At 35.1% G+C, this 16,106-nt stretch overlaps 1 protein-coding gene across 4 annotated transcripts in view; it reads right to left on the reverse strand.

The window, feature by feature from the left end:
* NUP62CL (nucleoporin 62 C-terminal like) overlaps window positions 1–16,106 on the reverse strand; it is a 67,040-nt gene that overhangs the window by 37,671 nt on the left and 13,263 nt on the right. For 3 of the 4 annotated variants that reach the window (XM_017640367.3, XM_017640364.3, XM_073227626.1), the window contains exon 2: window positions 207–310. The exons of the other annotated variant lie outside the window; for it this stretch is intronic. In XM_017640367.3, coding sequence (XP_017495856.1) covers window positions 207–264 — 58 coding nt within the window. In that variant the 5' untranslated portion in view covers window positions 265–310. The remainder of the gene's footprint in view (window positions 1–206; window positions 311–16,106) is intronic. 4 annotated transcript variants of the gene reach the window in all.

The following is a 16,106-nucleotide window of genomic DNA, read 5'->3' on the forward strand; positions in this document are numbered from 1 at the left end:
CACTTTAAACTGTAATCATCATGTTAACACAGAATTCACAGCTGAAGCCATGACAGGTTCTTAAGCAAAGCTACTATTGATATCAGCAGTTACAGATGGGTTCAAGCATAATGATAATTTATGAGATGAAAGAGATCCATATTGGCAAATTGACTTAAGTGGCCTGATGTGAAATAATAATATCTTCTTTGCAACCAGTAACTTACATGAGAACACACTAGCAGCAGTGGAGTTAGAAGCATTCGATACTGAAATGAACCCCATGATGCTTAAACTAGTGGTGGCAACAACAGTAGATGCTGGAACAAACCTAAAAATCAAAGTAACAAGCAGAAAAATATGTCACTAAAAACAATTTTTAAGAAGTAAAACACCACTATAACAGGGTTCATTTATATGGAGAAAATAAATAAAGCAAGGACAATCAGGTACTCTAAAATCTAATAATATGACATAGTAAAAACCTGTTTAAAAAAGTACTGATTAAAAATCAGTACTGCTTAGTACAGCCAGGCTTCTAGCTCCATTTTAACAAAGAAATTCTACTTTACTAAAAAGTAAACATAAGAGGGAATCCACTAGCAGAATTACAACATAATAAGTCCTAGAGACCTATTCCCCAGTGAAACAACTATAACTGGTTGTAAAAAATAATTAAAAAATTTTTGAAATCTCTGGAAATTGTCTAATGGTACACAGCAAAGGAAACATTTATTCAAGAAAATTTGCTAGAACTCAGCAATACCAGTGAGAGTCTGTGGCATACAAACTACAACCCACTCACTTCCTTCTCTCCATCCCCCTGCTCACTTTGAAGGAAGCTATACTCCAGGCACAGTGGCCAAGAAGACTGAACTCCCTTGTCCCCCAGTTCCCAACCAAGGGATATACTATCTCATTGGGAGGGGCAAGAAGCCAGCACTTCTTATCACCTCCAACACAGAGTAAAATGTTCAAATTCCTGGAAAGTACAGGAGAAATTGAGGGGCTTTCTTCCAGTCAGCCCCCATTCATAGGGCAGAGGTTCCACACCAGGCATGGCAGGTTGAGAATACTGGGGCCCTATCACCCTTAACCCCAATTGCATTGCCACAGCTTACATGTAGAGCTGAGGTTCTAACCCTGAAGCAAGAAGACCGGAGGCAAATGCCACTGCCCAGTAACCAACACACTGGTTCAAAGGTTTCGTCCAGGGATTAAGACAGTCCCTAAGAAAAGAGTTCCCAAGCTACCCCTGAAAGAACTGACTTTATTTAAAACAGAGTGTGAGGAAGTTCAAGCCAAAGAACTCTTGAAAAAATGGAAATTTTGGTGGTAAGCAATCAAGAGGCAAGTAGCTTTCTGAGAGCAACAATTTACGCTATAGGCCAGCTAGTTTACCAGAGATAACCAGAGAAAGAGAAAGCTGAAAAGAGCCCTCTTCCAGAGTTCAGAAGAATCAAGTACTCATACATGCTACACCATGGATGAATTTTGAAAATATGCCAAGTGAAAGAAGATAGACACAAAGGCCATATATGGTATGATTCCATTTATATGAAATGTCCCAATAGATAAATCTACAGACAGAAAGTAAAGTGATGGTTGCCAGGGGCTGAAAGGAGTGGTTAACAGAGTGACTGCTAATGGTACCAGGTTTTTTTTTGGAGTGATGAAAATTATATACTTAAGAAGGGTTAATTTTAAGATATGTGAATTATACCTTAGTTATACTGTTATTAAAACATACAATCATCTCAATAGAAGCAGAAAAAGCATTTGAGAAAATCCAACACACTTTCATGATGAAAATACTCAACAAACTAGGAAGGGAAGGGAACTTCATAAACATAATAAAAAGGCATTTATGAAAAGCCCACAACTAACATCATACTTAATGGTTAAAGACTGAAGGCTTTCCCACAACCATCAAGAATAAAATAAGGATGTCTGCTCTCACCACTTCAGTTCAACAATACATTGGAAGATATAGCTAGGAAATTATAGACAAAAAAATGAAAATAATGGTATCCAGTTGAAAAAGAAGAAATAAAACTATCTTCTCATAGATGATCATGAATAAAGAAAATTCTAAGAAATCCATAAAAAATGTATTAGGACAATAAACAAGTTCAACAAGGTTGCAGGATACAAGAACAATATATAAAAGTAAATTATAATTCTCTATAACTGGTAATGAACAATCCAAAAATGAAATTAAGAATATAATTCCATTTACAATTGCTCAAAAAGACTAGACTACTTCGGAGCAAACCTAACAAAAGAAGTATAAGACTTGCACCCAGAAAAATACAAAACATCTTTGAAAGATATTGAAAACATCCTAAATAAATAGAAAGACCTCATGTTCTTGGATCAGAAGATTTAATATTGTTAACATGGTACAGTCCCCAAAGATGGCCATATCCTGATACCCAGAATCTGCAAGCATGTTACCTTACTTGACAAAAGGGAGTTATAGATGCTACAGACTAAGGTGAAGTACCCTGAGATAAGGAGATTATCCTGAATTATCCAGGTAGGCAAAATCTAGTGACATGAATCCTTAAAAGTAGAGATTCTTTCCAGGCTGTTGTCAGACGGAGATGTGACTACAAAAGAATGGTTAGAAAGATGCACACGTGCTGATAGAAATGGCCATGTAATACATGAAAATACACTCATCAATATTAGTCACTAGAGAATTGCAAATCAAAACCACAATGAGATGCCACTTCATACTGATTAGGATGGCTATTATCAAAAAGACAGGTATATACTGGTGAGGATGTGGAGAAATTGGAAATCTCATTTAATGTTAATGGGAATGTAAATGGCATAGTCTCTTTGGAAATGGACACATGCTCAAAGTGTTAAACAAAGAGTTACCCTATGAACCAGCAATTCTACTCCTAGGTATCTACACAAGAGAAATGAAACATGCGACCACACAAAAATGTGTACATGAATGTTCACAGCAGCAGTACTCATAACACACATTGGTTGTAGAAACAACCCAAATGAACATTAACTGATGAATGGATGAATATAATGTGGCTTATCTACACAACAGAATTTCATTTGGCCATAAAAAGGAAAAAAAGTACCAATTCAAGTTAAAACATGGATGAGCCTTGAACACATTAAGAACCTAATCACAAAAGATCACATATTGTATGATTCCATTCATATGGAATGTCCAGAATGGGGAAATCTATAGAGCCAGAAAGCAGATTAGTAGTTGCCAGAGACTGGGGGAAGGGGAGAATGGGCAGTGACTGCTAATGGGTATGGAGTTTCTTTTGGTGGTGATGGAAATGTTCCAAAATTTACTGCAGTAATGGGTGCACAACCCTGTGAATAAACTAAAATCTAACTAACTGTACATTTCAAATGGGTGAATTATATTGTATGTGAATTACATAATAATAAAACTGTGAGAAAAAAATAAATAGAAGTCTGGAATAAAGTTTCAGAAAATGTATTATCTACCTCTGCTTTAAAACTTAAAACAAAACTGTAAAAGAAATAAGCTAGAGAAATTAAGTACTTAAAGACACAAATAAGATTAATTGGTTAACTGAAAATAAAGTTCCTATTTTCATCCTTGCTACAGATCACTGTACATGGCACATGGTACTAAGTGCTCAATAAATGTATCTGCTGAATTGAACCAACTTTTTCCAGACCCTGATACACAATTACAGGTATTCTATTTCCTCTTCAAAAGGAAAAAGTACTTAGTAAGTAACTGCACTTGAATCTATAGCTGCCTGTATCCAACTGTTGAACAACTCATGGTGATACATGACATCAGATGACTGCTATCCAAAACACCCAGGACCACTGGGAGCAAAAAGAATGGGGAGGAGATGTCAGGAAGGAATTGGAAACATTATCAGACACCTACAACTGCTTACAGTGTGTATTGTGCAATATTCTTATGCTTCATTTGGAAGAAGCACCAATGTAGTAAACTTTTAAAGAAATAACCAGTTTCACAGCAAAGACATTTTAGTATTTATAATTCATTACCTACTGGTGAGGCTAAATTTTTATTATGCAGTTAATGGCTACTCTAATTTCTTCATTTGAAGTTGCCTATTCATGTCATCTGCTCATTTTCTCACAGGTGCATTGTCTTATTACTGATTTTTAATAAAAGTGTGTATCAAGTCTACTTACTCAAATTTTGTAAAAATTTCCCAACCTCAGTTTGTCATTTGCTTTTCTGGCTGTTTTTTTTTTTTTCATTTTTTTTTATGTAGTCAAATCTTTCCATCATCTGTCCCTTACGGTTTACATCGCCATATCATATTTCAAAACACTTTCCTTCTTAAACAGATAAAAGATGTTCAACCTCACATTTAGGAGAAAAATTTCAAATTATAGCTACACTGAGAACAATTTCAGGTAAGAGATGGGAAGAAGTAAAAAACTAGTAACACACTCTGCTAAGGACACTGAAGAAATAGCCAGCCTCCGAGCTTCCTAAAGGGAGTGTAAGTTGGTTACAATCTCTATGGAAAACAAGTGGCCAATGTTTCAAAAATTACAAATGCATATAACTTTGAACCAGCAACACTTCTGGAAATTTATCCACAAAGATGTACTTGCATACATATAAAATGATATGTAAAATAAAATCCATTGCATCACTGTTTGTATTAGCAAAAGAGGAAACAACCCAAATGGCCATCAGCAAAGTGCTAGATAAATAAATTATACATCCAGACCATGGAATTATAGGATGCTGTAAAAAAATACTAAGAAAGCTCTCTATATACTGACTGATGAGGTAAGAACTCCAAATGTTTAAAATAAAGTGTACAAGTTTATGTCTAAAAAGCAAGGTATAGAATAGTGTGTACAGTATACGACCATTTATATTACCATAAAAAAAACAAAGGTAGAGAACTAAGAATATATATTTCTATTTGCTACAAATCCATGAGGAAACTCTGGAAGGGTACACACAATTACAGTGGTTGGCTGACTGGGAGGGTGGAGGAAGGAGGTGTAGATGGGGAACTGTATACCTATTCATATTATTTGTATTCTTATTTTTGAACCACTTGACTGATCATATTATATATATTTAAATTATACACAAATAATGATCCTTTCCCCAACCCAAGAAGTATTATTTACATATTTTCATATTCATCTATGCTTTTTAAGTGTTTTTGGTTTCATTTTCTACCTTGAACTCACCTAGTATTTCTTTCGGCTAATCTTTTGAGGCAAAATTAATCCCCTTCTCCCAAATCTCCTGGTTAGCCAGATATTGCAGTTCATTTACTCACTATTCTAACCTCTCTCACCACAGATTTGAAATGCCATCTTCATAAACCCAGGTTTTGTTTCTGTACTCTAAAATTTTTCACTGATTTTTCCTTCTACTCCTGTTCAATAAAAGAGTCAATTATTGTAGCACTAGAATTCATTTACTTTTATATTACATAATGTTTTAAACTTACAGGAAGAGAATTTAAAACACATTTTCACACATTTTCTTACAAGTAATCCATCATTACTTTCCTTCAAAAATGAAAGAGATGACTAGTCTCATGCATTTATTCCCCCATTTAAACTTTAGAATCTTGTCAAGTCTGTCCCTTCTTTCCTTACCCCAAGGATTCTGAATGCAGTTTTACAAGAATTACATTAAATGTGTAGATTAATCCAGACATAAATGCCATTCTTACACTATTGAGTCTATGCATTCAGTGGGTCTCTTCATTTATTCATGTCTTCTGTCATACTCCTCAGTAAAATTTTGTGGTTATCTTCATATAGGTCATGCACATTTTTAGGCATTTTGCACTTCTGGGCAAAATTGTTAATGGGACCTTTCTCCCTTATATTTCCCAACTACTACTGTTTAAACATGGGAAAGCTATTGATTTTTGTATTATTTACTTTGTAACTGTCCACATTACTGAAACTTCCTTACAAGTGCTTATTAAATTTGCACTTGATTTATGCCCATATTTTAAAACCTTGATCATTTGTCTCAAGTAATGGTATAATTTCAGAGACCCGGCCTCAAATTACATAATACCCAGAGGTAGCTAAGGAAACAAATGCCATTTTATATGATTTGCTTTTAAGTTAAAGTAGTCTTAATTTAAGAGACAACATCTTATTTTCCTAATCATAGGACTACAGCTGGGTTTTTCAACATGGCACTACTGACATTTTAGACCAGATAATTCTTTGCTGCGGAGGACAGTCCACTGCTGGGATATAATAAAGAAATGAATATTTGGTCTTTATCTAATTTCTCGGACAGAGATCTAAAACCCTTGTAATTTCCTAAGTGGAAAGAGTGATAGCAGCATCTTTTGTCAATTTGGGATTTTTTTTTTATCTCCAGTTACTGAAATCACTCCCAGAAGCAATAAAGGTGAAAGGAGCCTCTTTTGTTATGTATTAACAAATCCTTTTCAACCACACCAGATTTATATGAATGAGGTGAACTTTACAAAGTCCCTACAGATGAGGGGCTGTTTCCAGAGGAACCAATCAAGTGGTTAGAGGATTGGAACTTTTACCTCAACTCTGACCTCTGGGAAGAGGAGAGGGACTAGAGAGTGAATAAAATCACAAGCAGCCAATGATTTCATCAACCATGCCTACATAATGGAACCTCCATCAAAACCCTAAATGAAAGGGTTTCAAGAGCTGGACTGATGAACACATGGAGTTGTTAGAAGGGTGACATGCCTGGAGGGAACATGAAAGATCTGGGCTGCTCCCGCCTACCTTGCCCTTTGCATTTCTTCTATTTGGCTCTTCGTAAGTTGTATCATTTACAATAAACCAGTAATTGTAAATAAAGTGTTTTCCAGAGTTCTGTGAGCTGTTCTAGCAAATTATCCAACCCAAGGAGGGTGTCATGGGAACCCCAAATTTACAGCCAGTTTATCAGAAGTACAGGTGACAACTTGGGACTTGCAACTGGTGTCTGAAGTAGGGGACAGTCTTGTGGGACTGAGGTCTTAACCTGTGAGATCTGTGCTAACTCCAGATAGTGGGAATCATAACTGAATTGTAGGATGTCCAGTTGGTGTTCAGAGAGTTGGAGAATTGGTTGGCGTAAGAGGAACCCCCACAGATTTGGTGTCAGGAGTGTTGCATGCAAAGGACACAAGGTTTTCCTTTACGTGCACTGCAGGATATTCAGCAGTGTAAAACTAAATAAAGGAACCCTCATTTCAAATGGAGTCAGGAGGCCAGAAGAGGGAGCTCTCATGCCGTGCCACTCCTCACAGCCCTTTGCAGACCCGACAGGCAGAGACATACCCAGCATTCCCAGCGGGAAGACTATTTTAAAACCCCACAGGAGGAAGGAAGATGTTCTCCTAGCCCAGCAACAACCCAACCAATGAGAAATTGTCACAACTCAGCCAACGAAAAGCCACTTCACTCTGAACTCCCGGTTTACTTCAATGGACTTTTTATTTATAACTGTCCCTCCCAACTCTCCTCTTTCTTTTATGAAAGAGCATTCCCCTTCTTTGTTCTCAGACTTGCCTGTGGTTTTGCCATAGCTCACTTGTCCCAAATTGCAATTCCTCTGCTATTCTCAAATAAGCCCAGTTTGCTAGTAAAATAACTGGCTGTTTTATTTTCAAGGTCGACAGCAGCATCCTTGGGCTCTATTTACTAGATGTCAGTAACACCTCCCAACAATCAAAAACATCTCCAGACACTGCCAAATACCCGCAAGGCGAGGGGGAAAAATTGCATCCAGTTGAGAACCACTGGGCTAGAGGAAGAGTTCAGTATCATAATTTCCTCCATCTAGTGCTGTAAGGATACCCAAATCAGCCTTAAGTCCTTGATGTTTAAGAACATAAGAAAGTGCCAATTATCTTAATAATTGTTGGCCATAGAAAATAGCCAAGAGTTTTTAACAAAGTTGAGAAAGGTAGTCTTACACTACAAGATACTGGGACATACTACAGAAACTTAAATGGTGATACTAGAACAAGGACAGATCAATAGAACAGAATAGAAAGTCCAGAAGCAAAACCAAGCATATATAATATGGTACATGAGGAAAGCAACATCTCAAACAGGGAAAAGAATAGCTGTTTAATGAAATATAATGGTTTAACTCATTTATCATTTAGTAAAAAATAAGATTTCAAAAAATATAAATGATAAAAGAACAAAAAAATAATCTTGAAATGGAAAAGGCCTAAACAAACAGTCCAAAGAGAGAAACAGAAGAATGAGAGATCTGACTATTTGAGAATTAAAATCTTAAGGACTATCATTTCCAGGAAAATGGAGTACATGTACTTTTCCTATTCAACTAAAATCCCTGGACATTATATATAAAACAAACAAGAAAACCCTGACAGAGGGCAAGAAGGCAAACCAGCTAAGGATCTTGAGACCCAAGGAATGATTTGATGGTGAGTTCCATAGTTTTTTTTTGCCTCTTATTTCCCAGGCTTAGAGTTGAATGGATATAGACCGAAAAAAGGGGTAGGGATTAACAAGACAGAAAGCTTATAGACAATGATCACTCTGCTTTTACCAAAAAACTCATAAAAAGTTGTGGTCCCATTCCCCACCTATATGTACCATCCAACATCAAGCAAGGAGCCAAAATTCCGCCCTTGTGAGTGGTAATGAGGTGTTCCAATAACCTGGCCAGAATGGTATCAGAGAAGGTCAAATAGGGATCCAGGTTTTTCTTCCCTGCCAGAAGTTAATAAACTCTTTCTTCACAGTGTCAGAAACTATGTCTGGAGCTGAACTCCCACTGCCAGGCAACAGTAACTGGGAGACCATCACCTCGGGTAGCAATGAAGACCAAGTGAGAAAAAATGAAGTTCTGCTCTCGCCTTAAGGTAACAAGGCAACATCCTTTCTTCCCCTGCCAGACCAATGTCAAATAAAGCCAGCTAAATAAAAAAGGGCTAAAATCAGATTCAGAATCTCATAACATAATATGAAAATGTCCAGATTTCAACTAAAAATCACTCATCCTTCCAAGAACCAGGAAGATCTCATACTGAATGAAAAAGGACAATACCAAGAGGACAGAAATGTTAGAATTACATGACAAAGATCTGAAATCTATGATAAAAATGCATCAACAAGAAATTATAAGCACACTTAAAACACATGGAAAAACAGCCTTAGCAAAAACAAAGAAAAAAAACAGAAATGAAAGAAAACCTCAGCAAAGAAACAGAAGTATACAGAAGAACCAAATGGAAGTTTGAGAATATAAAAATACAATAACCAAAATGCAAAGCTAAGGAGGACGGAGGAGCAGAATGGAGGGGATAGAGACAAGAATCAGTAAACTAGGTGATAGAATAATGGAGATCCACATTGAAACATATAATAATTAAATTTCTGAAAAGTAAAAAAAAAAGAAAAAAATCTTGAAAGCAGCAAGAGAAAAACAGCATCTAACCTATAGGGGAAAAACTATTGGAATGAGAAATTTCTCATCAGAAACTGTGTAGGCAAGAAGGAAGAATCACCGTATTTTTCAAATGCTGAAAGAACTGTCAAGTGAAACTTCTAGTGAAAATATCCTCCAAGAATGAAAAGGAAATAAAGATACTGAGAGGAAGAAAACTCAGACAATTTCTTGCCCAATCACCTTAAAAGAAAATCTAAAGGAAGTTCTCTAGACAGAAAGGAAATGACAAAGGAATCTTGGAGCCCAAGGAAGGAAAAACTGACAAAGAAAAGAGCAAATATATGTGTAAATACAATAGATTTTCCTGCTTGTCTTGAGTTTTTAAAATTACATTTTATGGTTGAAGCAAAAATTGTAACTCTGCCTGATGTGGTTCTAAATGTATACAGACAAAAAATTTAGGACAATTACATTACAAATGGGGGTGGGTACAAAAAGGGATATATGGGGTGAAAGGTTTCTGTACCTCACTCAATCAGGTAAAAGGACAAGATCAGTAGACTACTGTAAGTTATGTACATGTAATACTCAGAGCAACAACTAAAAAAGCTATGCAAAGGGGTACTCTCAAAAATGCTATAGCTAAACCAAAATGGAATTCTGAACAATGTTCAAGTAATCAATAGGAAGACAGGAAACAGAGAAATGAAAAATATAACAAAACAAAACAAAAACTGCGAATTTAAGGCCTAACATAGTAATAATTATGGTAAATGTAAATGGGCTAAATACCCCCAATTAAAACAGAGATTGCCAGAAGGTATTAAAAAAAACCATGACCCAACTATATTTTTGTCTCTAAGACACTCAGTTCAAAAATAATGACAGAGGCAGGTTGAGAGTAAGAAAATGGAAAAAATATACCATGCAACATTAATCAAAAGAAAACAGGAATGGATATATTACCAGATAAAGTAGACTGCAGAGCAAAGAAAATTACTGGAGACAGAGGGGGACATTACCTAGTATAGTGACATTATATGAAGGGCCAATGTCCCAAAAAGTCTTGGCCAACATGTGTATGCACGAAACAATAGGGCTTCAAAATTTGTGAAACAAAAACTGATAAAACTGAAAGGAGAAAGAGACAAATCCACTATTACAGTTAGGGACTCCAACATCCCTCTATTACCATCTCTCTATTACCTCTAGCTGAAAGAAGAACTAGACAGATAATGAGCAGGGATATAAAACTCAACAGAAGCATTAGCCGTTCGAATCTAATTGACATTTATAGAACATGTCACCCAGCATGTAGAACACCTTTATCCTGGGCCATAAAACAAACTTCAGCTAATTTAAAAGAATAAACATGGAAACAAGCAAAAGTAAACAACTGGGACTACATCAAACTAAAAAGCTTCTTCCACAGTGAAGGAAACCATCAACAAAACAAAAAGGTACCTAATAAATGGGGGAATATATTTGTAAATGATATATCTGGCAAGGGATTAATATCTAAAATACATAAAAAACTCATACAACTCAACACCAGCAATACCCAAATAACCTAATGAAAAAATGAGCAGAGGACCTGAGAGACATTTTCCTAAAGACATAAAGAAGGTTTATAGACACATGAAAAGATGCTCAACATCACTAATCATTAGGGAAATGCCAATCAAAACCACAATGAGATTCTCATCTCACACCAGTCAGAATGGCCAATATCAACAAGACAAGAAATAAACAAGTGTTAGCAAGGATGTGGGGAAAAGGAAACTGTCATACAGTGTACAGCCACTACAGAAAGCCGTATGGGGGTTTCTCAAAACCACATAAAACTGAAAGTAGAAATACCATAGGACCCAGCAATTCTACTTCTGGAAATTTACTCGAAGAAAAGAAAATCACTAATTTGAAAAGATACATGTAGTCCTATGTTTATCGCAGCATTTTTTACAATAGGCAAAATATGGTAACAACCTAAATTTCCCACTGTTCGATGAATGGATAAAAAAAGATGTGCTATATTTACACAATGGAATACTGTTTGGCCATAAAAAAAGAATGAAATCTTGCTATTGTGACAGCACAGATGGACATAGAGGGTATTATGCTAAGTGAAATAAGTCAGACAGAGAAAGACAAATGCCACATGATTTCACTTACATGTGGAATTTTAATAACAAAACAAAAGAACAAATAAAAATGGAAACAGACCAATAAATATGAGAACAAACTGGTGGTTGCCATAGGGGAGAGAGGTGGGAGGATAAGTGAGATAGGTGAAAGGGATAAAAAGGAAGAAAGAATATTAGTAAAATAATGAAGAAAAATGATGTGTGCAATAGGATGAAAACAGAAATCAGTAACCGAAAGATAACAGGAAAACCTCCAAACATTTGGAAACTAAACACATGTCTAAATAACCCACAGGTCAAAGAAGTCTCAATGTAATAAAAAAATTCATATTGAATAGAATGAAAACGGAAATACACCGTAACAAAATTTGTGGGACAGCTAAAGCAGTACTGGCAGGGAAATGTATAGCAGAAATGTACACATTAGAAAATAAGATGTACAGCATGGTGACTATAGTTAATCCTGTATTGTGTCTTTGAAAGTTGCGAAGACAGTAAATCTTAAAAAAAGTCCTCATCATAAGAAAGAAATATGTGTAACTGTGTGTGGTGATGGATGGCAACTAGACTTATTGTGGTGATCTTTTCACTATATACAAATATTGAACCATGCACATAAAATATAATGGTGTATATCAATTCTATATCAATTTGAAGAACCAAAGTCACTAATTGATAGTCTAAGCTCCCATGTGAGGAGCCAATTAAAGAGCAAAATAAACCCAAAGCAAGCAGAAGAAAATAGGACCAGAAATAAATGAAATGGAAAACAAAAAAGGAAAAAATCAAGTGATACAAACAACTGATTTCTGGAAAAGATCAATAAAAATTAACAAACCTTTAGTAAGACTGAAAAAGAAAGAGACAAGACACAAACTAGCAGTATCAGGAATCAAACAGGGTATCACAACACACAACGCAGACATCAAAAGAATACTACACTCACACATTTGATAATTTTGAAAAAATGGACCAACTCCTCAACACACTACCACAATGCATATTAATATGAAATAGATAATGTGAGTAGCCATATAACTATTTAGGAATTTGAATTCTTAATTTAAAAACTCCTAAAAAACAAATCTCCAAGTCCAGATTGTTTCACTAGAAAATTCTAACAAATGTTGAAAAAAGAATTTTTCACAAAATAAGAGAAACACTTCCCAACTTATTTTATGAAGCCAATATTATACCCTGACCAAAACCAGACAAAGACAATATAAAAAAGAAAACCATAGATCAATATCCCTCATGACTATGACTGCAAGAATCAAACACTACATATTAAACAAATATAAACAAATAGAATTCAGCAATACATAAAAGGATTATACACCATGACCAAGTGGGATTTATTTTAGGAATGCAAGGTTGTTACAATATTTGGAAATCAACTGATGTGATCTGCATGAGCACATCAACTAATGAAGAAAAAAGCATCTACAAATTTCTACACCCTGTCATGATTAAAACTCTCAGAAAAACAGGAATAGAGGTGAATATTTGGAACTTGATGAACAGCATCTACAAAAAACTACAGCTAACACCATACTTAATGGTGAGAAACTAGATTTTTCTTCCTTAGACTGGGAAAAAACAAGGGTACCTGCTCTCATTACTCTTATTCCATATAGTATGGAACTTCTAGCTACTACACTAAGGCAAGGGGGGAACAAGACAACTAGATTGGAAAGGAAGAAACAAAATCGTCCCTGTTTTCAGACGGCATAATTGTCTATGTAGAAAATCCTAAGAAATCTACAAAAAATTTCCTAGAGTGAGTTCAGCAAGGTCACAGCATACGAGGTAAATCAACAAAATCAACTTTATTTCTGCATACTGGCAATAAATGAACACTGAAATAAAAAATACAGTACCATTTATAATCACTTTTAAAAAGAGAAACAAATACAAATGCTCAGTTGTAAATCTATCAATAGGAAAAAAATCCTAGTTAAACAGCACTTCTGCCTTTTATAAAACCATATTACCCACTGACATTTCCCAAACCCTATGTAAAAAGGACCCATATAATACATTGCTATTTTTTGAATACCTTTTTTCTGACTAAAAAATCATGAACAGACTGGATATACAGATGACAAATAAGCACAGGAGAAGATGTTCAATATCATTAGCCCTTAGGGAGATATAAATAAAAGCTACAGTATGATATTACTATTTCTATTTATAAGAATGGCTAAAGTGAAAAAATAGTGATAATACCAAATGATAGGGAAGAGCAGAGAGAGTAGATCACACACACATTTCTAGTGGCTATGTAAAATGATACAGCCATTCTGAAAAACATTTGGCTTGTTATAAGACTGAATATGCAACTCCTCTATGACCCAGCCAATTGCACTCTCAGACATTTATCCCAATGAAATGCAGACATATGTTTACAAAAAAACCTATACATAAATGTTCACAGCAGCTTTATTCGTAATAGCCAAAAAGTGGAAAGAATACAAATATCTATCCATGGGCAATGACACCAACTGTGGTACCTCCACACCACGGAATAGTATGCAGTAATAAAGCCAACAATTGATACATGCGACAATATGAATGAATCTGCAGAGAATTATGCCAAGTGAAAAAAGCCGTTCCTAAAATATCACATACTGTATGCTTCCATTTATATGACATTTTTGAATAACAGAATTATAGTAATGGAGAACAGATTAATGGTTGCCAGGGTTAAATAAGGAGCAGGAGCAGATAAGTGGGTATTGCTATCAATGGGCAAAATGAGGGATCCTTGGCTGATAGAACTATTCTAAATCTCAACTATCAGTATCAACAACCTGCTTGTGATACTATACTATGGTTATGCAAGATGGTACCACTAGGAGAAAACGGGCAAAGGATATGTGGGATCTCTGTAGTATTTCTTACAACTGCATAAGAATCTACAATTATGTTAAAATAAAAAGCTTAATTAAAAAAAATTAGAATCCTGTATCTATAAAACTCAGAAAAAATAAAATGCAGACAAATTGGGAAAAACATTTCTTATACAAAAAATATCGAAGTGCTAAGATACTGCAATTATAGCAGAAAATAGCAAAATACATAAACTGGAAATGCATTCACTTCCTCTCTCTGTCCCTCTCTCTCTCACTCACACACACATACACACATAATTAATCAATGAATAATTTGAAAAGAAGTTCTCCTTACTAGTAATTAAAGAAATGTAAATGAATGTGATGCTGATACTACACCATTAAACTATGAAAGCTTAAAAAACACTTTCATAAAAACATTAGCTAACTTTAATTGTGTATCTATTATATGTCAGGCAAGGTTCTAAACATTTTACCTACATTAACTTATTTAATCCTCAAAAAAACCCTATAAGGTAAATGCTGAGCACTTACAGATGAGCAAACCAAGCTTACCACTGAGGGGTTAAAGTCCTTTACCCAAGGTAATAGAACTAGTGATTAGCAGAGCCAAGACTTAAACATTTTATTTCCTAGTTGTTTTTTCGTAACATATATGTAGTATTTGCAACACCAAAATTCGTTTGTACAAAATTAAAATGATGCCCTCCCCCTAAGGTAGTGAGCAAATATTCTAGCATCATAATTATTTTAATGCTCCACTTTACCTCTTTATCTTATAGAATGCTTCATCAACTAATCAAAGCTGGTATTATAACTACTACAAACTGGAATTTATTCCTACATATCCATAATTTTTAAACTATCTTTCCTTTTTGGTTATTTCCAAAAGTTCTGAAATCATTACTATGAATGTCTAATTTAATAAAGTATATTATAAAGTAAAATGATCAATATCTCACTCAGTGTATTTCCCAAGTTCTAAAATATCTGAGGCATTTACAATAAAACCAAGTTTATATGGCTTATAAAACCAGAACTGCATTTTGGTTTATTTTAGCAAGACCAAATGTCTTCTCACTAATGTTTAATATAGGGAAAATGTATTTTACTGAGTCCTAGTTATCTGGATCCTGGTAACCCATGCATGTAAGATGTTTCCACTAGCCAAAATATTTTACCATGCCATATAACTGACATTACTGCATTATTATTTAAATATTCCATAAAATTTTATACTACTCCAAAGATATCCTTTCCTGTCCTGTCGTACCTCCTGATTTGGAAGTTTTATTTTAAGAAAGCAAACAGGCATATCAACAAGTTGTGATCAAGCATTAAGCAACCAAACAAAATATCTCAGTAAAACTTTCATTAGTAAATGCCAATTTGTCTAGACTACCAGTTCTGAGATGGTTGTAATTTTTCCCAAAACAAACACTCCTTGGTTCTAAACCAAAAACTGCAAAGCCAGAAGGAACAGTTTGGATTTAACTTCTTTGACACGCATCAATAACACTAACCTCCAACAAGGGAAATGAGTCATATTCAGATCTGTATCAATCAAATAAGAATCCCCAAATCAATCTAGAATACAGTGCTTCTCCTGTAGAGAGCAGACTTCAAATCTTACCAGGGAAACCTCCTCCAAGGTTGAAAGGAGCAACTGGTTGTGTAGCAATGGTTCCACTAGACGCCTGAGTAGGAGTGAGGGGTAATCCTGCAAATGCC

This window comes from Manis javanica, chromosome X, assembly GCF_040802235.1.
Source record: "Manis javanica isolate MJ-LG chromosome X, MJ_LKY, whole genome shotgun sequence".
In the NCBI taxonomy this organism is placed as follows: Eukaryota; Metazoa; Chordata; class Mammalia; order Pholidota; family Manidae; genus Manis; species Manis javanica.